Raw genomic sequence first — 27,283 nt, 5'->3', positions numbered from 1 at the left:
AACTCAGCTTGATAGTATAAGAATAATATAATGGTATTATTTATATTTTTTGGTTATTTAGAAATAATTATTTATCAATAATTGAGTAAAAGATTGGCTGTCGGAAGGCAAAAAGGAATTACTACCCTACGTTTGTTCAATGGAACAAATATTTAATGAATACCTATAATGTTCCAGGCACTGTGCTCTGTGCAGGAGATGTTCAATTAACAATGAAGTAGTGGCTACTTTTTATATTTTTTGAATACTGAATAAAAATAAAATATTTATTAAAAACGTAAGATATAAAATACCAAGAAACAATCACCATGTTCCTACCACCTAGTTTAAGGAAAAAAACATTACCACTTCTTTAAATCAACTTTTTATTAAAGAAAACACAGATACAGAAAAGTACACACATTGTGTTTGGCTCAAAGAATTGCTGCAAAGTGAACACACCCAGAGTAACCAACACCCAGTTAAAGAAAGAGAACATTACCAACATCCCATACTGCCCCCTCCTTACCACTAGCTCTTCACCCCCAACCACAGATAACTGCTATCTTGTTTCTACCACCAGAGATAGAAATCAGAGTTTAGCCTGTTGAAAACTTTATATAAATGGAATCATATAGCTTGTATTATTTTGTGTGTGACTTCTACCCATCAATATTATGATTGTTAACACTCATCCATTTTGTTGCATGTAGCAATAGTTCATTTTCCTTGCTTTTTACAATATATAATTATATGAATATACCACCATTATTTATCCATGAGTTGTTTCCAGTTTTTAATTATGAATACTGTCGCTAATAACATTACATGTCTTTTGAATAATATATGTATGCATTTCAATTGGATAGCTATACTCCCACCCCCACCCCCACATACACCCACTCCAGAAGAACTGCTGGATCACAAGCGTACATGCACACGCTCAACCTTAGGGAATTTTGCCTAAGGTATACAAAGTGATGTTTTGATATAAGTATATCTTGTGTAATGATTACCACAACAAGCTAATAAACATATCCATCACCTCACAAAGTTACTTCTGTGTGTGTGTGTATGGTAAGAACACTTAAGATCTACTGTCTTAGCACACTTCTTTGGCGGTCCAGTGGTTAAGACTCCACGCTTCCAACACAGGCAGCGCAGGTTCGATCCCTTGTCAGGAACTAAGACCCCACAAGCCACCCAGCACGGCCAAAAAAAAAAGAAAGAAAAAGAAAGATCTGCTGTCTTAGCAAATTTCAAGAATACAACATCTTTTAATTAACTGTAATTACCATGCTATCTAGCATTGCAAATATTTTCCATGGAAAGGTCTGTCAAGGTACCTAATTCTCCATGCTACACGAAATAACTTACGCTTTCTTAAACGTCTGAAAATTGGATACAGGTGAAGAAGGTATTAAAGGAAAGGTAAGACAATAACGCTGAAATCTAGAAATAACAAGGTTGAGTATACATTTGGAAGGAAATCTGGAGAAAAAAATCTCGAACAATTTGTTAAAGTAAATTGGAGAGCTCAAAATCCTAAGTCAATGGTCCTCAACTTTAGCATACACCATCTTCAGAACTGTTAAGGGATTGCAAGGGCCCCACCTCCAGTATTTCTAATTTAATCAACCTCTGTGGGGTAAGAGAATCTGCACTTTTAACAAGTTCTCAGGTGATGCTGATTAGCTGGTCTGCAGATTCCACTTTGGGAATCATTGCACTAAGAGAAATAAACTTCATAAAAACAGAAATAATGGCAGGTTCATTTCCTTCTATAATAGAAGAGAAGAAAATACGGAAAAGAGACTTCAATAATGCTCTTGGTCCATTTCATCCTTTAACTTGGTAAAACTTTATAGTTAAGTTTATTTTGATGCTTTATAAGTAGTAAATTGATTGGAAGTCTATATAAACAAAAAAGTTATCAGACTCAATATCTGCAGATCGAGAAAAGGACTGTATCGGAGGCCAGCAGCTATTTAAAGTTAGATCTATGCTATATTAATGACTTGGATAACAGAATAAACAACAGTATTCAATAGTTGGCAGAGAACATAACATTAAAATCCAACTACAGACACTGTCCAAAATGATAATTTACTAAGGTATACAGAAATAAACATTCCCCCATTCAACAATCATTTACTAAATAACACTTTCATGCCAGGCTTTGTTCTAAACAGTGGGATCTAAGTCTGCTATCATCTCAAAAAATTTTGTCAATATTATTCTCTAGGAGAAAAGTAACTAGGATAACTAAATCGTTTTAATCTCCGCACTCAGATTTTTTTTGGAAGACCCAGAATTAGTGATAAGTTTTATTTTCATTGCTTGTCAAACCAAGTAAGAAAATGTTTGCTCATATGCCCATAACACTAAAAACACTTTACACTTTTAAAAAATCCACCAGCGATGGGAATTCCCTGGCGCTCCAGTGGTTAGGACTCTGCGCTTTCACTGCCGAGGACCCGGGTTCAATCCCTCATGGGGGAACTAAGATCCCATAAGCCACTTGGTCAAAAATAAATTAATAACAAATTAAAAAATAATAATCCATCAGTGAAATCCTAAAATTCTCTTTAATATTTAGTGATTTTATAAAGAAGTGAATGTTGGGTTTCAAAAATGACAACTTATTTCTTACTTTAATAATTTTCCTATTTTCTCCATTACCAAAGATCTACATAGCTAGTACAAAATACATCAGAATTTTAGCACTTCATTCCGAATTTAGCAAAGGACCAAAACACCCTGCATTACTCATTAACAGCTAATGCTAATTCATCTGATTGCAAATCTATAGGGCACAAAGTTGCAATAAATTATTAGCACTTTTTGCTTAATGGCAAAAAAAAACAGGAAAGAAAGGAGGGAGGGAAGAAAATCAGCTTATCAGCTTCCTAGAGTAATTCAGCTAAATTTTATTGAAATGATCTTTGTATCTGCCCGTATAAAATACTATAAAGAAAAATGTAAATCAATGGCAAAAGATAAATATAAAATTTTTTTTAAAGGAGGGATTAAGTTGCTCATAAACTTCATATGGAAAGGGCAAGAAATGCCAAATGAAGAAAAATGAGGGGAACTAACACTACCAGATAGCAAGAATAATTTTAAAGCTATGGTAATTAAAACAGTGGTATTGGTGCACATATAGACAAACAAAATAATGAAACAGGATAGAGTCTAGACTTACAGTGGATATAAAACAGAGGTAGCATTACAAATCAGTGGGAAAAAGGATGGAGTCAATACATGACATTGGGACAACTGGTTATACATATGGAAAAGATAAAATTAGCTTCCTAATTCACACCAAACACAAAAATAAATTCCAGATGAATCAAACACCAAAACCTTTTAAAAGAAAATCTTTCTAATTTCAAAGTGGGAAACGATCTGTTTTAAAACATACAAGTACACTACTTATAGAGGTTTAAAAAAATGGGTAGTTATAACTAAAATAAAATTTAAATCTAAAACACTGCAAACATGAACAGATCACCACTGAACAGCCCAAAAGAAAAAAAATGGGCAAAGGATATGCAAACGTAATTCACAGAAGAGGAAACTCCGAAGACCAATATGAAGAATGCTCAATCTCACTAGTAATCAGGAAAAAAATGCAAATTTAAACAATATTATTTTACCCCTATCATATTGTAAAAATTAAAATGTCTGCAATATTAAGTGCTGGAGAGGACATGAGTATCAGGTACTCATATACTGCTGGTAAGACTGCAAACTGTTATAACTAGGTAAAGATAAAGGTCACTGATTACCCAGCAATTCTATGTAGCTATTCTACATAGGGTACATGTCCACGTCTCTAGACATATACCTTAAAGAAACTGTTACACTCATATGTAAGGAGACATATACAAGAATGTGTGCACCAGGAGAAATAAAATTGAAAACCACCTAAATTGTCCTCTGATAAGAAAACAGATAATTGTGGTATATTTACAAAATAGAATACTACACAATAAACAGAATTAACTAGCTCTACGTAATTTCAACATGACTAAATCTCAATCACAATTTTAAATGAAAAAATGCACGCTGTAGAAGGAAATATACATTATGACACCACTATATACATTTTTAAAACACAAAAAGCAATATATTAGTTATGGGCACAAACATACGTAGATGTGAACAGAAAGGATTTATACCAACTTTAGGGTAGTGGTTACTTCTGGAAAAGGTCAGTGGAATCAAGAAGGGATACAAAGGGGATTCAATTGAATCTATAAGGTTTTATTTCTAAAAGTTAAAAGATATAGAGCAAATTTCACAGTATGTAAACTTCCCTGGTGGTGCAGTGGTTAAGAATCTGCCTGCCAATGCAGGGGACATGGATTCAATCCCTGGTCCGGGAAGATCCCACATACCGCGGAGCAACTAAGCCCAGGCGCCACAACTACTGAGCCTGCACTCTAGAGCCCGCGAGCCACAACTACTGAGCCCTCGTGCCACAACTATGGAAGCCAATGCGCCTAAAGCCTGTGCTCTGCAACAAGAGAAGCCACCGCAATGAGAAGCACGTGCACCGCAACGAAGAGTAGCCCCTGCTGGCCGCAACTAGAAAAAGCCCGCGCACAGCAACGAAGACCCAACGTAGCCAAAACTAAATAAATAAAATAAATTTTTTATAAAAAGAAGGGATACAAAGGGGATTCAACTGGATCTATAAGGTTTTATTTCTAAAAGATACAAAGCAAATATCACAATATGTAGACACAATCTGGATGATGGGCACATAGATATATGTATGTTATACTATTTTCTGTACTTTTCATCATGCTTGAAATCTCTTAAGGCGCATATGAATTATTCTTGTTTAAAGTGCATAGAGCTAGAAATAGTTATAGTCACACAAGGAATATTTAGTTTGCATCATAAAAAAAATAAGTTGAAAATGAGTTTAAATCACTAGGAAATTGAAGGCAGTGTAAGGTAGGTCTCAGAGCCCATTCAAGGGCATTAATACTGAAGTAGGATAAAGGACCTCATTAAGAGATTTTTACCTATACACATACCCAGAGTATGGACCCTTAAGAACAGCCTTATAGCAAGTGACTAGTGTATTGCCAATGTAGCTGTTTCCAAGGATTCACTGCTCTAACAATTCAAGAATTTTCAATAGTAAAATAATATACTTTCACCTTACACCTTTGCACCCTTACTTAAATACCTGAAAAAAGAATACATCCATCTTAAGCATAAATTCCTCTGGGTTTCAGAAAGGAGCTAGTTGATAGTGCTTAAAGAGTTCAATTTTATTTTCTAAAATGTATTGCATTTGAACATACTTTATAAAATCTCCACTAGAGTGATACACAAAAGCAATAACTACTGCATACAAGATTGCAGAGAGCTGATATGTTCCGGACAGTAAAACTCTTTTTTAGGAAATGGGACTACAAAACATTTTATATTATTTGTTTTGACTTGTGGTACTGCCCATGAGCTGTCCCCAATCTAGGACTTGTGTTCCAATCTGAAGGTTGGTTATTTGGTAAAGATGTCATTCACCCATAAAAATGTTATAAATGGTTAGGTTTCTGGACTAGGTTACAAAAACTTTTTCAATATACTGATACTAAATATACTAGCCTGACCTAGACAAACAGCCAGATTAGGTAAAACTTACCTCTAACATCCTTCTAAACCCCTTTCAACAGCTAAGAGTGTTCCCTCTCTTAGATTCCTATTTAACATCATCTTACTCCTATTTCTTAAAACAAATTACCTCCACTAGATGTAAGAATTTATGAAGAAAACAATCCCTTGGTTTTATTTTCATTAATGTATGTGTATTTTCAGAAAGGGACTGCTAAATTTCCAGTAAGTGAGATTTCTGGCAATTTTAAAAGAGAGAGTACAAAAAAGTTCAGGCACTGTGGAAAGCCTATCTTCTTCTCTTTCCTTTTTCTTCAGGAGTGGGGTGACAGCGGTAGTCTAAGGGGTCTGGAAAGCAACACCAAACAGAGAAGCTTTACTAAGGAGCTTCTCCCTGCCTAGAGTCAGCTCTCCTCAGCTATTAAGGCTACATTTCAGATTCTTTCCTCTGCTTCTGATTCCCTGATTCCAGAGCAATTGCAGCACGAGAGTTCTGAAAGACGGTGTGGAGGCCTAGGGCAGTGGCAGCCATCTGTACGTGGAGGTCTTTTATAAATAAGAGTCTATAGTCAATGTAAGTAATAAGAATTATAACTTTAGAATCTGATTTATTACTAGCAAAAATTTAAAACAGCTGAGAAAAACCTATTACCTAATTGAATCTTTTGAAAGGCCAAAAGGAACCAGATACGTTTAAATTAATTGATCGTGTTATAAAATGTATCCAACTTGTCATTCCATATTTTTCTCATATAATAAATACACTAAAACAATAATGACAAAAATTATTTTCTTTTAGGTTCTTTAGTTTTGAGATTAGGGGCTTCAAAGTATTTTAGGGATTAACCAATTTCTGATGACCTAGATGCTATATTGAATAACATCACACAGTTTATTCTTCAGTTTCCCAGATGGACTAAATATGATGCTTTCTTTTTTGGTCAGGAAAAGCAAAGGCCAAGATACACAGGTTACTAATGCTATCATCAGCAACACTGATACAAATCTTCAATAACAGAGTGAACATAAATACTGTTTACAAGCTGATGTCAGAATGCCAAAATTAACTAAACCAATCAAAAGCAGTAAAAACTCAAAATAGCTTTTCTCCCATAAAAAGAGAATTACAACAAGGCTGACTGTATTTGTTAAACATGGATAGGTAGTTGTTAGACAATTATGGCTATAGGAAGAAAAGATAAGACCACTCAAGATGGGCCAAAGGTGCTTAAATTTTCCGAAAGATAGAAGGTAGTTTTTCAAAATTAAACTTTGACAGCAGGTAAGTTCTAGGTAAAGTAAATCTACTCTTCTTTATACTCTTGCAACTAAGTTGATGAACTGACCTGAATTCAAATGCTAATCCTGCTTCTTGCTGGCTGTGAACCTGGCAAGTTACTAAGTCCCTCTCTCTGAGTAAAACAAAGTTAATACTACCTATCTTGCAGGGTGGTTTTGTCATGATTAAATGAGATACATTTGTAGCTAAGCAATGGTACCCAAAGCACTAACCCTAGGCCCCAGGCAGGTGCAAAGCACTGATGATAGTAAGTAAAAAACTAACATGGTCTCTGCTTTCATGGAAAGCAAAGTCTAGTGGTAGAGGCAATCACACTAATAAATTTTAAATGACAGACATAAATATCTAAGGAAAGGAATTCAGTTCTTCAAGAGCATATTAACAAAGGATCCTGACTTAGTGGGGGATCATCAGAACAGGCCTCCCTTGAGGAGCTGAGTGATCTATGAGTAAGAGGTAAATGGTTGGGAGCAGAACATCACAAAGAAAGGAAACACACATGCAAAGACCCTGTGGTAAGAGGTTCAAGGAACTGAAAGGCTTATATAACCTGAGCATAGAGAGTAAGGCAGTGAGTAGAGATGCAGGAGCAGAACCACAAAGGGCCTTCAAGGCCCAGTTAAGGATTTAGTCTTCTCCCAAAAGTAATGACTGTTACTGAGGGAGGGGTTTAAGTAGCAATGGGCACGGGAGGGAATAATCAATGTGGTGAATGGCATAAGGAGGCCACTCGGGAGCTTCCCGAAGTAGTCCAGGCCAGAAATGATAGTAGTTTGGGAAAAGGGGGTGGAAATGAAGTTGTAGAGAGGTTGACAGATTGGAGAGATTTTTAGGATGTTAAAATGACAGAACCCATGTGACTAGTCCAGTGGGTGTTTTGGATACAGTTTAAAGCAGTAATGCCCAACCCAGATTCTTTGGCCCTAATAATTAATAATACCCTTTTCTGAGGGGGGAAACAGAACTCAGTGATGAATTTTCCTTGAGGGCAGAGGATATGGTAAGAGACATAAGTATAAAGAATGACCCACTCGCCCCCTCCTCAGGTTTCCAGCTTATATAAGTGGAATGCATTGTGATGCCATTCACTGAAATAAGAAACCCTGTAAAAATACTAATTAGGTGGGCTAAGACCATGGGTTTGAATTTGAACAAGTTGAGTTTGAGGTGCCTTGATTTTAAATAGTCAGTTTGACATACTGATCTGAAACTTAAATGATAGGTCTGCACTGCGAGTAAGATACTGAGAATCGTTGGCATCTAGATAGTAGTTGAAGATGGGCTTAGAAGAGATTGCCTGGGGAGAAAACAGAGTGAGGAGACAGCCTTGAGGAACATCTGCACTGAATAACAGAGTAGAGGAGGGTGAGTCTGCAAAAGAGCAGTCTGACTAAAAACAGGAGGGAGGCTGAAGCCAAGGGAAGAACATTTTCCATGAAGGAGGCAACGGTCAACAATGTCCAACGCTGTTGAGGCATCAAGTAAGACAAGGAATGAAAAATGTCAGTTAAGTTTAGGGGCACGTTTCAGTGGGATGATAGGGCCAGAAATCAGGCTGCAGTGGGTTGAGGCGTGGGTAGGTGGCAAGCAAATGGGAGACAAATAAATGGAGACAAGATTTCTAGCTGTAAAGTGGGAAGAGAAAAGGTGACAGCTGTGGGAGTGGAGGGAGGGTTTACGATGGGAGAAGCCTGAGTTTGTTAAGAGGGAGCAGGTGAATATAGAGGAATGGGGCTCCTTAGAAGCGGGGGAAAGAGAATCTGAAGCACATTTGGAGCAGCTGTAGATAAAAGGAGAGGCTGCGGGGAAAAGAAGAGAAACAGGCCTAATTATATGACCTTTAAGGTCTCTTCTCACTCTAGAATCTCCCGACTTAACAATTTCCTTTAGGGAGAACATTTGCGTGTATGCATAATCTATGCAAATTTATTCAAACATTCCAGTAGAAATAAATCAGTCAAGCACATCCTTATCCCCTAATGACGCAGTTAACGTCCCCAGGTTTATGACCAGTGTAATCTCTGGGCAGGATCCATCCCTCAGAGAGGTTTTTGCTCAACGCACACTGCAGTACACGCCAGAACAGGCCTTATCTCCCCTCGCCAAACCCATACTACCCCGCGATCTCAGAGGCTAAAGGAGGAAGTAAAATTTAAAACCCTGAAACTACAACATATCCTGCTGCATTCGAAACGGCTGTCATTCATAAAAGGAAAACGCGACACTCCAAATCCATCCCCACTCCAAGCTCAAGGCATTTCTGCCTGAGCCGGCAGTGACACGTCCCCCAGATGGCCGGGGTTCAACACTAAAAGTCATTTGCACCCCCTCTTCCTTTCTCAAGACCTTTTATTGTGAAGAACCAGAAATGGGTTCCTTCTGGTCCCTGTCATAGCCCTCGCCCCAATGCAGCAGACGGATCCCCCGCAGTTTTTCCAGAGGCGGCACCTAATAAGCCCTCGCAAGAGGGTGCGGAGAAACCCCTAGAGCCCTCAGACCGGCCTGGGACGGCCACGAGCCTGCCGCTAGCTTGAGAAGAGAGGGGGACAAGCCCCAAGGGATGTAAAGGGAGGATTAAGGGAGACCTAGGAGACCCGGGTAGCGAGGTGGTCTCCTCCCTCGAGCTTCTAACGGGGACGGAGTTTCTGAGGAGGGCTAATCCCCTGCCACCGCTCCCTCTTCCCAGCTTCTCTGGCCTGCCACCCCCCTTCACCGCCCCGTTTGCTCAGGCTCATTCCCCTCCCCTGGGGCTGTCTGGACCTCCAGTTACCCGTGAGCCAGGCACCCCCGCCTCGAACCGCGGCTCCTCGAACTGTACTCACCCGGCCCGCCATCTTCGCGGACACGTCCGGCTCCGCCGCTGCAGCCCGGCGCTCTGAAGAGCCCGCCCCCGCCGCGCGCGCACTCGCTGCCCGCTCTCGCGCAGGCGCGCAGCCGTCTAGACGCCGCGCACGCGCCCCGCCGCCCCCGCCCTGCAGTGCACGCGCGGGCTCGACGGCAGCCCGGGGCGGGCGGGGCGGTGGCGCCATTTTGAACGCGAGCTTCCGGGGCGGAGGGGCTTCTGGGTCTTTCACGTGTCTGCTGCCGACTTTGTCCAGAGCTCGTTTTGCGAATCTCATCACAACTGGCCGTTTGCGCCGGACTTTATAGGAAGTATAGGACGTTGATGCTTTTAATCACTGAGCCCCTGCTTATCTCTGCCCTTTAATGGCCTTTTAACTTTATGCTTCCAGACCCACTTAAGTGTGAAAATGTACGTAAGAGCACCCAGCGCGGTTACTGGCCTTCGCCCCTGGAAAGATCAGTAATGTGTAGTTGGTTCTGAATTCAAGTTCTGCGTGAATTCAGGCTTTTGTTTGTAGGCGGATGTGTTTCCTAGCTCCTGAAAGTGATGAGCCTTGGCATTTACATTTAGCTTATGTGTAGCCTGGAGAACTCAGGTTAAGATTTTCTTCAGGGGCTTCCCTGGTGGCGTAGTGGTTGCGAGTCCGCCTGCCGATGCGGGGGATGCGGGTTCGTGCCCCGGTCCGGGAGAATCCCACATGCTGCGGAGCGGGTAGGCCCGTGAGCCTATGGCCGCTGGGCCTGCGCGTCCAGAGCCGGAGCCTGTGCTCCGCAGCGGGAGGGGCCGCAGCGGTGAGAGGCCCGTGTACCAAAAAAAAAAAAAAGATTTTCCTCAAATGTGTAAGTGAATTGTGACTGTTTGTATATCTTTATATATTAGTTTATTATTAAATATATTTATTAATAAAGGTAATTTGTGTCTAACAACTTTTGTCAATTCCCAGTGTTCATTTTAGACAATATATACACGGTGGAATTTGAATAAACTGTGCCCTAAATTCGGCCTTTTTTTTTTTGACCTTGATGTTTCCTTTCTACCATACCATTTCCTCAGAATAAATAATAATAACAGCTCTCTACAAGAGGAGAGGTTCTCCCAAATAGGGTCTCTGATGATCTTATTGCTTCTACTATCTTATATTTCTCTTTATATTTACACAAGACAATAATAAAAATTGATCAGATGTGTTACCTTTTCAACAGTTAATTAGAAAAAAATAGTTTTTTCCAATATGAGGAAAGGAAAGAAAGAATTAGAAGAGCTGGGCAGGCTTTAGCGATTTAAAATGGAAAACTAATAACAATAAGTGACCTGAAGATGGGCAGGGGGACAGAAGAAAAAGGTCAGGTAAGTTTCGTAAACTCTCACACTGTACCTGAGAACCAGAGTGTGCTGTTGGACAAATCAGATGTTAACTAAATCATCGATGGATCAGAGAGTTTATCAGGAAGGACAGGGAACTAGTTGAACTCTGATCTATTAACTTGGAAAAGCTATAAAAATAATTTAAATAGATTGGGGAGTTGGAAGATTCTCATCCTTTTCCTTTCTCTGCCACTAACTCCCCACCTCCCTTCACCTCTCTGAGCCCCAGTTTCCTTACTTGGAAAGTGAGAGGTGTAATTTGATGAGCTTAACAGGTTGTCTTACATTTTTTGATACTTTGAATCTATAAATCAAGAGATTTTGCCCAAATAATTACCAGATCCAGAAGATGACATTGGCTCTCAGTACAATGATCTGACGTTATTTTCAAGGCCAGAGAATAAGCAAACGTATTTACCACTGCTTTGTTGTCTTGTTTTGCTAGGTAAACTAGGTTGCAGGTGAAAATGTCTTCAATCTCTACACCGAGGAGGAGTGTTTATCATGTAGGAAAGACAGGTTTGCTGGATGCTGGAGAGGTTCCACTGTGTCAGCTTACAAGCATATCTCTGCACGATAAGGGACTCTTTGTATCCTCTCACAAGTGGTATAAATTCATTAGAATCATGTGCACAGCCCTCTGCAGGGTCTACCAAAGCATAAGAAGACATGAGCTGCTGCACTTGAGGTGCTTAGCATCCAGCTGGAGGGGAGACATTACCCCAGGTTGTCACATGCCTGTGCGTCCCATCTGTGCCTTGCTCTAATATTCAAGGTTGTCTTAGAAAGAGAGTGGAACTGATTCTGCATCCCCTTCTGAGCAATCCTTGCAGTTATGGTTGATAGATAACAAATATTTTTGCTGCCCCAAATTCATTCCCCTTTTTTTCTGGTCACAGCTACCCTGGTTCATGCAGCCTTGAAAGCATTGTCAGTCAATGCACCCTGCCGTCCCCTGGCCTAGGAGGGAGCACAGAACCCAGGCTCAGTCAATCAGATGCTCTCTCCCAAGCAACTACAATCTGGACCATCCTGAGGAAGAAAGACAGAAAATAGCAAGAGCTGATTTACCCCAATGGTGATATTCTGAAAGGCCATCCACTAATTATCTAGACCTGGAATTTACCTGATTTCTGTCTTTGGCAAAATCTGGTTGTCTCTCTTTGTCTTGATTTCTGTGACTTAATCAGTCTTTCCTCTCCTCAAAAAACAAAAAGCAAAACTAAACGAAACTCCTTCAGTTTGTCATTGATCCCTGAAATCCTTAATATACTTTCCTCTCACGGTGATGAGAAAATAGGTAAGACAGCCTTACAATGATTTAAATTTAACCTAAAGTGCAAATGTCTAAGGTCATTTTCTAAGGTCTGGAGGGATTTTTCGGGGTAGAGGAGGTTGGTGAGGTGAGACTAGGGATAGACTAAGAGAGGAAAAGGGGACTAGGTACCTGAAAGGTGAGGAGAGAAGATGACGACATGATGAAATGGAGATAACAGTGCCCAGGATAAAGAACAGTGAGGCACGTGGGGAGAGGGGTAAGGGTTTGACCAAGGTCAGCTCTTGCTGATTACAGCTACTCTGTGACCCATTGTGATGGTTAATTTTATGTGTTAACTTGGCTGGGCCCCGGTGCCCAGATACTTGGTCAAATGTTATTCTGGATGTTGCCATGCGGGTATTTTGGGATGAGATTTACATGTAAATCAATGGACTTTGAGGAAAGCAGATTGCTCTCCATGAGGCCTCATCTAATCCACTGAAGGCCTGAATTGAGCAAAAGGCTCATCTCCCCAGAGCAAGAGAGAATTCTCCAGCAGACTGCCTTTGGACTTGGACTGTAGCTCTTTCCTGAATCTCCAGCTTGCCAGCGTCCCCCATCAGATTTTTGGACTTGCCAAGCCTCCACAATCACATGAGTCAATTTCTTAAAATAAATCTCTCTATATATACACATCCTGTTGGTTCTGTTTCTCTGGAGAACCCTGACTAATACACTATGTTTCCTGTCAGTGACAAGGAAGTGATTCCAGACTTTTATGTAGTGAAACTTGGTATCACCTGTTGCTCCCTGTTAGGTATCGGGCATCTATAGGTGGAGGCCCAATTCGAAGTCTTGGAAACCCCATGGATATAATTCTGTTGATATGTTCACATTACGTCCAGTTAAACATCACTTAACAAGTGCTCCATTAGAATGGGGCTGAGTAACTTTGGGACATTCTGGTTGTAACAGTGATGCTTAACTAGGGGGAAGTAGATTTCTTCTGTGTTTTGAGGAGTGAGAGCAATAGTAAGCTACATAAAAGTGAACTGATTCACTGTTACCCAGTTTATTTAACAAAGCAATGTGATGTTTTGCTGATTTCCACAGTAGTCAAAGGAAAACTAACTTTAGTCTGTGGAAGCCTAGGGTTAAACAAATGGCACTGGGGATAGAAAGGAGTTTTAATCACTTCAAGGTATAGGTTTCAAAGATCTTCCAACAGGACTGCATGCAGGAGTTTCGGGGAACAGCGCTGTGCATTGAATTCACCACTGCATTGTGACTGTCAGAGGGTATCCTCCAGGGTGTGTGTGTGTGTGTGTGTGTGTGACAAGGACCTGCACTGACCCCTTGCAGAAGATATCCCTGTGAAGCAGACAAAGGTGGTCTTAATAAATCCTTTGATACCCTCCTCCTCTTTCCCAAGTTCTTTCAGCAATAATAACCTAATATATTACTCTTTCCAGGAGTGTATGCAATTGAAGAGAACATTGCTGGGGAGCAATAAAAAAACAAATCTCTAAGGGCAAAATTTCAGAGACTGGGACATCTCTATGTGGACAGCGATCCTTATTCTTGCCCTTCCAATCATAACCCACAGGCCAGCCACCCATGTCCTCAGCCCAGGCTTTCAGAGAGCCCTGTTGAAAACTTGATATTATGGCCCCATCATAGCCAGTTTTAGGAAGATGCAGCTGCCATCTGTTTGTTTTCTGTCAGAGAAAACTAGTTCCCAAAAGGATGGATAAGGCTAGAGAACAGAGCATAATGGAGAAAGAATATAGAGTTCTTTTAAAAGAAGGAAGACCAGCTGATGCAATGCAGCCTTTTAGCTGCAGTCAGGTATTTTATTGTTGGGTTATTTATTTATTTATTTTGATGAGTATGTCTTTTCTCTTTGGAGGATCAAGGACAAACACCTATACTCACAAAAATCAATTCATTCTGGAAAGTCTCAGTGGGCAGAAGAGATGATAGAATCCTACGTGGAAAGGAATGAATGTTGCTATGGAAACCAGCTGATCCTTTAGTGCAAGCCCCAATGCACTTGCCAGGCTGCATAACCCTGCATAATAAACATCGTGGGTCCAGAGAGCTGCCTGCATCTCTTTGAAAAAGAATCATTCAGATACTGGTCTGATGAGCTTTTATGCATCGTGAGAGAAGGAAGTCACAGTCTCCTGGGAGTGGCTGAGTTGCCTAGAACTTCAAGACACCAGAGGCCCACAAACCACATTGCGGGTGACTGTATTTTCTCCAGAGGACTCCTGAGAAAAAGTGAAGGGTGTCTTAAGGTTTCTCCTAAGGGCAAATTTACTGGAGAGGTTTATTTCTAGGGCAAGGAGTATGTACAGCAGGACTTTCCAAGGGAGGGAAAATACATCTCTCCGGCAGGAGCATGACCAGAATAGAAGGATAAGTTTAGTGATACTTGAGGGGAGGTGGTCCCGGTATACTGTGTTGCATTTAAACTCTCTAAACTTAAATATATTCATGTGAGAACTGGATGAGGTAATTATCATACAGTACCTAATACATTAAGCACCTGACCCAGCAATTATAAGGCAAATACTAACTACCACTACCAAGAGTGCTAAAACTAATACTAGTAACACTATTAACCAATTTTAAAGTCGAACTCAGAGGCAGGGAGCTATCTCCAAATAATATGCTTCTCAGGATGAAATTATCTCTCTGCTTCTCCCAAGAGCACTTTGTACTTTCCGTGCTGCACAAATAACATTATATTGATGAGAAGTGTTTTCTATTAAGAAAAAAAAAAACCCACTCAATCAATATCACCATAAGCAATTTGTATTTATAGAGTTGCCAGAGTTTGAGCTTGTTAAATTTCCCCTGAGTACCAATCATGATTTCTATTATTCTATTACACTTCCTTCATAATTATCAAAATTTTGTATTTTTTAAAAAATAAGTTGTTTTGCCTTATAAAGTTAGTACAACATTTTCTCACAATCACTTAAAAAAAAAAATCACAACCTCAACTCCTGAATACAATCACTAGTAAGTTAGGTCTCTTTTCCTTCTAGCCTCCTCCCATGCATGCCCCATGGATATTCTTTTTTTTTTTTTTGGCCAAACCAGTAGCATGCGAGATCTCAGTTCCCTAACGAGGGATTGAACCCGGGTCCCTGGCAGTGAAAGCATGAATCCTAACCACTAGACCACCAGGGAACTACCCCCATGCATGTTCTTATTAAAAAAATAAGCTCTTCCTCAGCTAACAATGTGGTTATGTCCCTATAAACCATCATAAGTTGAAAATATCGTTATGTGGAAAATGCATTTAACACACCTTACCTACCTAGGCTGAGCCTAGCCTATTTTAAATATACTCAGAACACTTACATTAGCCTACATTTGGGCAAAATCATCTGACACGAAGCCTATTTTGAAATAAGGTGTTGAATATCTCATGTAATTTATTGGATACTGTACTGGAAGTGGAAAACAGAATGATTGTAAGGGTACAGAATGATTTTAAGTATATCAGTTGTTTACCATTGTGAACGTGTGCATGACCCACTGACCTTGTGGGAGCTGTGTGGCTTCGTGTTAGATGATTTTGCCCAAATGTATGGCATATCACTAGCCCAGAAAAAGATCAAAATCCAAAATTTGAACTATGGTTTCTACTGAATGTGTACTGCTTCCCCACCATTGTAAAGTCGAAAAATCATAAGTCAAAACTGTAAGTTGGGGGACTTCCCTGCTGGTGCAGTGGTTAAGAATCCGCCTGCCAATGCAGGGGACACGGGTTTGATCCCTGGTCCGGGAAGATCTCACATGCTGCGGAACAACTAAGTCCGTGCACCACAACTGCAGAGCCTGCACTCTAGAGCCCGCGAGCCACAACTACTGAAGCCCGCGCGCCTAGAGCCCGTGCTCCGGAACAAGAGAAACCACCGCAATAAGAAGCTCGCACACCATAACGAAGAGTAGCCCCTGCTCGCAGCAACTGGAGAAAGCCCGCGCGCAGCAACAAAGACCCAACACAGCCATAAATAAATAAATAAATAAATGGACCCTATTTTTTTTTTTAAATTGTAAGTTGGGGACCATCTGTTTATATATATGAAATATATATGTATATATGAAACATATATATGTGTATGTATGTACCTACATAGTTGTAATCCTTTAGCAATTGAGTGCCATATGGACTGGGACTTTGTTTTATTTACAGGCTTGATGCAGCTCATGTGAAAATAATGCATATTCTCAGGCTGTGAAGGTTGGAGGCAAAAAGCTCTATTGTTATCAGCCTAAACATTGCTTCTGTAGGCACAAACAACGGTAGGTTAAAAAAAAAAATCTTATCTTTGCTGTTTCACCTTTTTTTCAGGTTATGATGACTCCATTCGAGCAAACAAACTTCATAGTTGCTGGCAAAACTTCTTTACATCTTTTCTTGCAAGTCATCAGGACATAAATAGATCATTCATAGTACAGGAAATAAAAATACTAGTAAACATTTGGGGAAAAATAAACCAAGTAATCAAAGAATTGAAAATTAAACCAACATAAGATACTTTTTTTTTTTTGGTTATCAAGTTAGTAAACAAAACAAAAACACTAAAAACCCTCTTTTTAAAAAGAGCTTACCTAATGATGAAGTAAGTAAATTTGGCTTTCACTTGGTTGATGGGAATGGAAATTTTTATAATATACTCAGAAAATAGTTTGGCACGTAATATGTATCAAGAACCTTAACAATTTTAATGTTTTGACTGAGTGATTGAACTTTTGGAATTCTTTTTTTTTTAATTAGCAAGGAATGCAGGAAGGGAAAAAAATGTTAGCTGCAGTATAATTCATAAGAGAAAAAAAGTTTTTAATCTAAATATTGAACTATGATGAAATACAAATTTGTACTCTAAAGCAAGTCAAGGAAAATTTAAACTTAAAGTATTTCCTCAGGAATTCCCTGGTGGTCCAGCGGTTAGGACTCCGAGCTTTCACTGCCGAGGGCCCAGGTTTGATCCCTGGTTGGGGAACTGAGATCCCACAACCTGCGTGGCGCGGCCAAAAAAAATTTTCTTTTTCTCTGCCCTTGGGCCTCCTCTCTCCCCTCTACTAGGGATTGTGTATCTGCGTTACACATTCACCAAACCTCCTTATCAGCAGAAATACCTGCTCAACCATAAATAGCAACATTCTCCTAGCATCACCAAGACAACTCCCCTCTCTGCTTAATTTTATAAGGGGCCACCGTGACCCATGACCCACTACTCGCTTTGTCCATGTAGATCTGGATTCTGTAAACTGTCAATAATATGTCATTTAGGGACTTCCCTGGTGGCGCAGTGGTTAAGAATCCACCTGCCAATGCAGGGGACACGGGTTCGATCCCTGGTCCGGGAAGATCCCAAATGCCTCGGAGCAACTAAGCCCTGGCGCCACAGCTACTGAGCTTGCGCTCTAGAGGCCGCAAGCCACAACTACTGAGCCCTCGTGCTGCAACTACTGAAGCCTGTGTGCCTAGAGCCCACGTTCAGCAGCAAGAGAAGCCACCGCAATGAGAAGCCCGGGCACTGCAACAAAGAGTAGCCCCCAATCCCTGCAACTAGAGAAAGGCTGCACGCAGCAACAAAGACCTAATGCAGCCAAAAATAAATAAATAAATAAATTTATTTTAAAAACCTATAAAAAGTAATACGTCATTTAATGTACAGCCCCCTCTGTCTCAAAAAATTTATATAACTGTGCTTTGAACTTTAACGGGCAGAACAGTTCTTGGAGCTTTCTGAGGGGCTGTTCCTGGGTTATGATCCTTAATTTGGCTTTAATAAAATTGTCCATGTCTTTCTTAGATCAACTGATTAATTTTTTTCTTTGACAACTACATGAAAATGATTAAATAAATCAGAATATCCATATGATGGAATATCACACAGCTATCAAAAACGTTTGTAAGAAAAATGTTAAACAATCTGGAAAATGCTCAAATTAAAATATTAAGTGAAAAAGACAAAATTGTAAATATTCATAATCTGAACTATGTAAAAATTTCATGGAAAAATGACTGGAAAGGAATAAACCAAAATGGTAGCAGTGATTGCCTCTGGATGATAGGATGATGGGCAATTTTTTTCCTCCTCCTCCTCTTTTTCCTCTCTCTCTCTGGTGGGAAGTGTCTTTTTTTTCCATTATATTTTTTAAAATGACTTTTTTTATAGTTAGGAAAAAATATTATAATTTGAAAGGAGTCATGTAGAAAAACCTCTCATATGTACTTATATTTACCCTCATATATACAGTCATTGTGATCAGGAAAGCATTTGATTAAAAAGATTAAGGTATCAGACAGACCTAGGCTTAAAACTCTGCCCGGTTACTTAATTTTCCCCTTTGTAAAATGGGAATAATAGTAGATTCCAACTAACGGGGCTTTGTGGTCACGCAGGTTAAGTCCTTAACATATTTCCTGGCACATACCACGTTCAATAGATGTTAGTTTCTCTGTTTATGTACCATTAGGAACAGTTATGTACCATTTACGGGCGTTTGTAAACTTTTTAGTGAACCAAGTTGGCATTAGGGGGCTGAGTTATTGAGGGTATTTCTCAGGAATTGAGGACTGTGGTTCTGTGCTCCTGAACGCAGGTGCAGGTGGCTAGTATTTTCCCCAACTGTTGAAAACCTGTTCAAAAGCAGGGCGGCTGTCTAGCTTCAGACTGAACAGGAAACCTTCCTTATGCCTAATTTCGGTGTCTTGTCTGGATGTTTCCCACACAAAACAACGCCCCAAACTAGTTTCTACTTTTAGCTCAACCTCAGCAAATTTCCTTAAATAGCACTACGAGCTTGGCCCCGCCCACATGCCCCTACCCAGTTGGTCCGAATGGGGTTAGTTCAATCCTTTGAATTTTTCCGAGTTGATTGGCGGAGCAAACCGGAAATCTTTTTACTTTTTTGATTGGTCGTGCACAGCCTAGGGGCGGGGCATGTGGGCGTGTCTCGCCAGGACCCGGTGAGCTGTCATTGGAAGATTAGGCCGGCATTTCCAGAGCTTCGTGCCGTCGCCTAGGTCGCGAGGGGCGGGTGTCCTCCCTCCCCGGCTCCTATTGTCCTTTGCATTGGCAAGATTTGTTGTCACTCACGGAACCTCGCGCTCACTGGTACAAAAGCTCCAAGAGGCGACGGGTGATTGGTTGGTTACTGTTCCCGCCCCAAGCCTGTCGCCATTTCGCAGAGAGGATCAGAAATCCTTTAAAGGCCGCGGTATTGGTACCCGTGGTCAGTTTGGGGACCGGTGAGTCGCGGAGTGGGGAGAGCGGGTTGCGGCACTCAAGGCCTGGCCGGATTTCCGCACCGTCAGAGGTCGGGAAGCTAGAGAGCAGCGGGTGGCTTGCAGAAAAGGATCTTGTCCCTTCTCCGCCCTCGTGTAGGCCAGGGGCTGCGGGGATCGAGAGGGGCTTGGCTCGTCCGTCGCTGGGCCCTCTGCTCTCCCCGGGGCCCGGAGGTCGAGAGGAAGCGGCCTGGCGGCTGGGCAGAAAGGACACTCGGACGCCTTCCCCGGGGACCCAGCGCGCGTGCCTGTCCGCTGCGCACGCCCACTTGGCCACCCGCTGTGGTTCGTGTCCTGGAGATCTCCACGCAGTTCTCCCTGATGGACAGCTGGTGCTTGTGGTAGGGGAGGTGAGCGTGCCAAAGAGGCGCCAGGGTCGCCGGCGTCTTCCAGAGGGTCTCTAGCAGCGCAGCGGGCTCTGGCCGCCTCTGGCAGATGAGTAGGAAAAAGAGGAAAAGAGAAGCAGGAGGGAAAACCTTGGAGGTGTGCTGTAGTTGGGAGGAGGAATCAAGTATTTGCTTCATAGGACATCTAAGTGGCAAGTACCTTCCCTCCCCCAGAATGTTCCTCACTGTTTTTTTCTAATCTGTGAGATTTATCTTTTTTCGGAAACGAAGATAAGGAATCTTTAGTTTTGTCGCCCAACAAGATTTTGAATGCCATAGTGCATTGGACTTCTATATACTTTCTGTATGGCCCTTCTATGAATGATTAAAACATTCATCATTATTCTTTGGTTGTAGCAGTTCCCCTGTACCTAATTTATGTACAGGGTAAATGCTCTGCTCTTTTTCCCAGGTCGTAGAATAAAATGGTGTGTGCTTAGACATCCTCCATGAAGTTAAGCTACTGTAGGACACAGTTGAATTTCAGAGGTGGGTCTCTGGAACTTGGTGACCTCCCCTCTGAGGTCCCTAGGGTCCCAATGAATGGGAGATGGGCTGTCCTTATTCTGTCTTAACCCTGCTCTGCCCAGGAATAAAGTTTTCCTATGGTTAGCAGTTTAAAGGGAAACGAGGATTTTTTACTTCTCTTTGAAGGATCTTTGTAGACTTCCAGGAGCAAGGTTAGAGTTGTAGACAGTACAACTGGGAAGGGGCACAAGGAGATCTGGGTCGCTGGTAATCATCTTTTTTTGATTTGGTTCATGACATTTCACTGAACTGTACGTTATCATTTATGTTTATATGTGCGTGAATTGTTTCCAAAAAAGCTAAAAATAATTAAGAGTAAGGAGATGGTCGACACTGGATGCTATGGTGTCTCCTCTACTCTTTGCCTAGTTAATTTCTCTGTTAGCGGTGCAGTTTCCCAGTGCTGTATTTCCTCACCTCTGAAGTTTTTTAGGTTCTTTTCTGGGTCTTGATACTGTCTGCTAGCCAAAGGCAGCTACTGAATTTCTAAAAGGTGCTGATATTTAACCGGCCTGAAAGACTTTGCTTCACATCGGGTAAAATAAACTGGTTCTCTGCGTCCCGAGTTCTCCTTTCAGAAGTGTTAGTTGTGTCTGTTGTGACATTGCTTTCATACTTAAGATGACTAAAGCCTGCCACCATTGAGACTGTGCTTCACGTATCCCACTTGGATGCTGCAGTGGAAAAGAGAATTTTTTGGCAAGGCATCAAAAGGCTTAGTTGAGTTTCCCTGTGAAAACAAGATACTCTACTCCTTACTGGCCAAACTATACTTAAAATTGTTCAGTATTTACTAGGAGCCACCTCTAATGGAGACTTGTATTTCATGTATATATCTTGTATTTATGTTTCTATATCTCTGCAAAGAACAATTACTTGATTTGCCTTTCTTTTCCTTCAGGTCACAGAATTCAGTTACAATGGGGAACGTTTTTGAAAAACTGTTTAAAAGTCTATTTGGGAAAAAAGAGATGCGGATTCTTATGGTGGGTTTGGATGCCGCTGGAAAAACCACCATCTTGTATAAATTGAAGCTGGGAGAGATTGTGACTACCATCCCTACGATAGGTATGTTAGCGACCTATGACAAGACCAGTTTACACTTTAGTATGTTATACTTTTACATACTTCTTGCATTATTGAATTTTTGGGGGGAAAATCTTGTCTGCCCCAAGAGCGGTTTTGAGGCCAAAACCAGGTAATATACAATTTCCTAATTGCTCCCTGGCATCTCTGGCACATTGCTAGGTTTACAGGGGAGTCATACGAACACATTTAGGTGGAACAAGTTTAACCCTATCTGCTTGGCCAAAAAAAAAAAAAGATAATGATTATTAAAATCCATCTTTCTTCCAGCTGGCTTTTCTAAGTGGAAGCATCTCTCCATACCAAGTATGTTCCTAGTGTTTAAAGATGTAGTATGATTTTTTTTGAGCTGGTGGTCAAGTGAAGAATCTGATTTGTTCAAATGCTGGAGGACTATCTGGCGGTGTAGTTATTCCTGCGAACCAGCACTGTGTTTTGTCAGCTATTTAAGACTTTTGCAAAGGCAGGGGGTTTTTTTGTTGTTTTTTTACAAATTTATTTATTTTATTTTATTTTTTTTTGGCTGCATTGGGTCTTCGTTGCTGTGCGAGGACTTTCTCTAGTTATAGTGAGCGGGGGCTACTCTTCATTGTGGTGCACAGCCTTATCATTGCGGTGACTTCTTTTGTTGCAGAGCACAGGCTCTAGGCGCTCAGGCTTCAGCAGTTGTGGCTTGCGGGCTCTAGAGCGCAGGCTCAGTAGTTGTGGCGCACGGGCTTAGTTGCTCTGCAGCATGTGGGATCTTCCCGGACCAGGGCTCAAACCCATGTCCCCTGAATTGGCAAGCGGACTCTTAACCGCTGCACCACCAGAGAAGCCCCTCAAAGGCAGTTTTGACAGCACTTAGTCTGTGCCTCATCAGCTGCCTCCAGATCCAAACTCCTGAGCGAGAATAGCCTCCCCAGGATGGCATGTGAATGTCAGTAGTGTTCCGAATGTTGGATTAGGCACAGGAGCCAACGATCAACTTCCAACTTGGGCAGTTAGCTGCAGAGATTGCAGCACTTAAAGGAACAGGAAACCAGATGGAGAAAGCGTTCATACCCATAATTTTAAAAATGTTATTAGTCCAAAATGAAATAGCATAATTACTTGGTTTTCTCCAATTATAAAAATAATTCATGCTTCCATAATGTCATACATACAAAAAAAATCTAAACGAGTGTTAAAAAACACTGTGACTTTGGTGAATATCTTTGTGAAGTCATATGCATGCTGTCTTCCAACTTACTCTGCGTTAAACAATGTGTTTGGATCTCTTTCTATGTCATTTCCTCTCTGTGGAATGCTTTCCTGCCTTCTTTTTTACCCCCCCTCCCCGCCTTTACATAGCTAATGCCAGCTCATTCTCTCCCTCTCAGTTTAAGCATCATTTCTCAGGGTCGCCTTTCCTGATCCCTTGGACGGGTTTTCCCCTCTTGTAAGTTTCCATAGCAACCTGAACTTCTTAGTAACTCTGAGCACATTTGTCATTGCTTGCTCACTGTCTCTCTTCCAAAAGTGTGAATAAGAGCAAGAATCATGTCTGCGTTGTTCACCACTGTCCCCAGGCGCCTAGCAAAATGCGTGACACATAATAGATGTCCAGGAAATATTTGGTGAATGAATTGGATACTGATTTTGTGGTAGATTGTTAAACTAATGGTGCCCAATGAATCATGCCACTCAGTAGCCATACCCCTGTGCAGTCCCCTTCCACAGTGGTGCTGAGCTTGGTTGGCCGTGTGACTTGCTTTGGCCAAGGGCACATCAGCAAATGTGATTCATACAAAGATTTGATAAGTGCTGTGTCTTGGGGTTTGTTCTTTCGGAACACTACCACCACCACGTGAGGAAGCTCAGTGCTCCTTGGGAATAAAAAGACCACCTGGAGAGAGAGACGTCCAGCCTAGCCCCCAAAGGACTCAATAGTTGAATGCATCTACAAGAGGAAGCCCAGGCAACCCACAGAATTGGGTAGGGGGGAAAATCATTGTTCTAAGCCACTATGTTTGGGGGCTTAATAATCAGTACAGATCAACATGAAATTTTAGTAACTAGATAGTATTCCATTATGTGGCTATATGTTTAACAAATTTCCAGTGATGGATGTTTAGGTTATGTGCAACAGTTCTATGTAAATGATTTTGAACTAAGCATCATTTAAAGATCAATCAGATGTGGCTGAGCTCACTAAAGAGACTGAGAAGGTACAGCCATGGAAACAGAAGAAGAAAAATGGGAAGCCAGGGAAGAGTTTCAAGGAGGGAGTGAGCAGTAGTGTCAGATATAAAATCAAATCACATAAAAACTGGAAAGCATTTGTCAGATTTATTGACATGGTGACCTTGCTGACCTTGGCAAAACCAGCGAAACATGGTAAAGTAGAACTAAGGTGTATTGGGTGAGAGCTGACAAAGTTGGCACAGTGAAGGTAGCTAAACGTCTTAGAGAAGTTTGACTTTAAAAGGGAAAATAGAGGGTGGTAGCGCGTGAAGGTGTGGAGTCATCTTTTTTGAAAGATGCAAAAGACTTAAACAGGTTGGAGATTTTGAAGGTTCCGGACAGCGTGGGTGAATTGGATCCAGCACATGGGGGGATGGGATTGGCATTAGCTAGTTGCCCCCTTCCATTGCTCCAAGAGGGAGGGAGAAAAGGGTGGGTGAAGATGTAGTTGGGTTTCTACAGTGTGTGGTGGGAAGTGGAAGCAGTCCCATTGATGGCTCCTGTTTGCTCTGAAGTATGCAGGAAGAGCTGCTGGGAGGGGAGGGGCGGGGAGGTGCGAGGAGGGAGGCCGGAGGGAGTGGAGAAGGTTGGAGACACCTGTCACAATGCATGGGGGAGAAAGCTGACTAACACATTCTGTTTTGTAAGCTATGGATCTTTGACCGGCAAGCTGCGTTGTAAATGAAAAGTACTGTCCAGATGTTAGCTGAAATTATTTCGAATTGTTGAACCAGGAGAAGTCTTCATTAAACACTTTCTCCACCTTCCCAATTTAGGTTTCAACGTGGAGACGGTAGAATATAAAAACATCAGCTTCACGGTCTGGGATGTTGGTGGCCAGGACAAAATCAGACCTTTGTGGCGACATTATTTCCAGAACACACAAGGTAGAGATTATCCAGTTCTAGCCTTGCAACCATTTCTGTTAAACGCACCTAAAGGTCGATGCTTGAAGCAAAACCTTGTGGCGCGCTGCTTTATTTGGACTGTCAGTCATTCCTTCTTTTCTGCTGACCCACTTACACTTACTGGGGAGGTTTCTTTTTGAGAAGTGGTCCCTGCCTTCCTTGAAAAAGTACTTGGGCGTTAATGCCTTATATAGGAATCTTCTCTTAATCCAGAACAGTTAGAAAATGGTTGTTCTAATGAATTTCATCTTTTGGTTAATTGAAAGTTGTATGTGCCTTTGATGAAGTACCAATTTTTGAAGAACTTGAATTCAGTACACTCTTTTAAACCTGTGGAGAATATTTGAAAATCATCCTTATGGAGAGAAAGAAGTGAACAGGGATGGCTGGAATCCCAAATCCCAGCATCCTCTGTGGCCACAGTGCCTCCCTACTGCGCTGTTATTCTACAAGTGCTGGAATAAGCATGAATATCCCAGATCATTACCTTATTTCCTTATCACTGGTTTCTTAAAATTTGGGGTTTTAACGTGTCCCAGTCCCCTATCAATCTATTTGAGTTTTTTTCATTGATTATATTTTGGATAAATGATACACCTTACAGAGTATCACCTGTCAAGATATCTGTAAGCTGTTCATATAGTTTTTACACCCTGATTCTCACGTAGAATCATAACCACCTGGCATCTACATACTTATTTTAGAATTTATTTGGACTCTTTTAATTTTGAAGATTCTACTACCTATGGTGTTTTCATTGCATGTGTTTCATAGTAAAGACCCATATTTGTTGATATTTTCAGACCAAATACCCGAGTCGACTGTCCCTTTATATTTTGTATCATTATTTTAGGTATTACCTTTAACACTTAACTCTATTTGTACTTATTTCCTTAGCCTATAGATTTAGAATGTCTTTCCTCAAAATAGAGCGTTTATCTTTTCTTTTTTCAGTTTTGTTAGTGGAAAATTTAAAGCAAAAAAGGAAGAGGATACTTAACAAATCCCCACGTACTCATCACCCAGCTTCAACAGTTATCAGCGTTTTGCCCAGAGTGTGTTACAGTAAATGCCAGACATGATGCCTTTTACTCATACATCCTTCAGTGTTTATTTCAAACTGATAAAGACATTTTTAAAACATAATCTCCATGCATTATCACACTTCCAAAATTAACATTCTTTCTTTAGTATCTGGTACCCAGTCCTTATTCAGATTTTTCCAGTTGTATCAAATACGTCCTTTTCACATTTGATTTGTTTGCGAAGGAATCAAAGTTTACACGTTGCCTTTCATTGTTATGTCTCTTTAGTCGTCTGCTACTCTCCAACAGTTTATCCCTCCATTTTTTTCTGTCATTCCATCTGAGTCTATTAAGCTGAAATCCTTCTAAACAAAGAATCCCTTCATCAGGTATTTGCTTTCTCTGAAATATAGTTTATATGAGAAAGGCAGGAAAAATATTTAATTCTTTCCCTTTATTGATTTTTAGAGAAACAACTCGATACCCTAGCAACCTTCCATGATGACTCTTAGATTTTTATGTCTTTGTGTTTCAATCCGTTGCAGACAATATGCTTTTTGATACTCAGAGTGTCCATTTAACCTGGATTGGCACTTGCCATATTGGTCAAACTATTGTAATTCCTCACCAGTGATAAAAGTAGAAAATGTGGGTTTGAACCACAGCTCTGCTATGAAACCTTGGGAAAGTTAGGTAATCTTTCCTGTCTCGATTTCCTCATCTATAAAATGGAGGTGAATATCTACTGTGCCGGATCATTTGGCTTGAATGAGATTAATTTTATAAAATGCTTAGTTCTGTGGTTGGAAGGTAGTGGCACTCAGGAGCCTGTATTAGTCTGGGTTCTCCAGAAAAACAGAATCAGTATGATGGATGGCTATCCATACATGTTTGCACATATGTTTTTGTGTATATATATGTGTGCTTGTATGTGATTTCTTATAAGGAATTGGCTTACATGGTTGTGGAGGCCGAGGAGTCCCGGGATCTGCAGTTGGCAGAGGCTGGAGACCCGGGAGAGCTGATGATTAGTTCCATTCCGAAGGCAGAAGATGCATATCCCAGCTCCAAGACGAGTGAATTCTTTCGTCCTCTCTTCTGTTCTAATCAGGCCTTCATTGGATTGGACTAGAGCACACTGAGGAGTGCAATCTGCTGTACTCAGTGTCCTGATTCAAATGTTCATCTCATCTAGAAACACCCTGCCACACACACCCAGAATACTGTTTGACCAAATGTCTGGGCACCCTGTGGCCCAGTCAAGTTGACACATAAAATTAACTGTCACAGAGTCCAAATTGCTAGAGGTTTTTTGTCCTCATTCTCAGGCAGGGTTCCCTTTACCCACCTTATTAAGAGTTGTCACACTCAGTCACCAAGTAGAAATGCCTGTTTGTTTTCAATCTTCTATTTATAACAAGCCTAATTTTTTTCTTTTTGCTGTCC

The 27,283-nt window shown here is 41.0% G+C and overlaps 2 protein-coding genes across 12 annotated transcripts in view; one reads left to right on the top strand and one right to left on the bottom strand.

The window, feature by feature from the left end:
- The window catches only part of NSF (N-ethylmaleimide sensitive factor, vesicle fusing ATPase), a 156,946-nt gene extending 147,139 nt beyond the window's left edge, over positions 1–9,807 (bottom strand). For all 3 annotated transcript variants that reach the window (XM_059997645.1, XM_059997644.1, XM_059997648.1), the window contains exon 1: positions 9,736–9,807. In XM_059997645.1, the coding sequence (XP_059853628.1) occupies positions 9,736–9,747 (12 nt within the window). In that variant the 5' untranslated portion in view covers positions 9,748–9,807. The remainder of the gene's footprint in view (positions 1–9,735) is intronic.
- Positions 9,808–19,604: 9,797 nt separating this feature from the next.
- The window catches only part of LOC132414886 (ADP-ribosylation factor 2), a 104,248-nt gene continuing 96,569 nt past the window's right edge, over positions 19,605–27,283 (top strand). For 6 of the 9 annotated variants that reach the window (XM_059997866.1, XM_059997865.1, XM_059997863.1 and 3 more), the window contains exons 1-3: positions 19,676–20,049; positions 21,515–21,681; positions 24,681–24,791. In XM_059997866.1, coding sequence (XP_059853849.1) covers positions 21,534–21,681; positions 24,681–24,791 — 259 coding nt within the window. In that variant the 5' untranslated portion in view covers positions 19,676–20,049; positions 21,515–21,533. The other 3 variants (XM_059997860.1, XM_059997861.1, XM_059997862.1) reach the window with 3 other exon arrangements.

This window comes from Delphinus delphis, chromosome 19 (genome assembly GCF_949987515.2).
Source record: "Delphinus delphis chromosome 19, mDelDel1.2, whole genome shotgun sequence".
NCBI classification, from domain to species: Eukaryota; Metazoa; Chordata; class Mammalia; order Artiodactyla; family Delphinidae; genus Delphinus; species Delphinus delphis.
The sequence above is the reverse complement of the archived record's forward strand: the minus strand, read 5'-3'. Positions and strand labels throughout refer to the sequence as shown.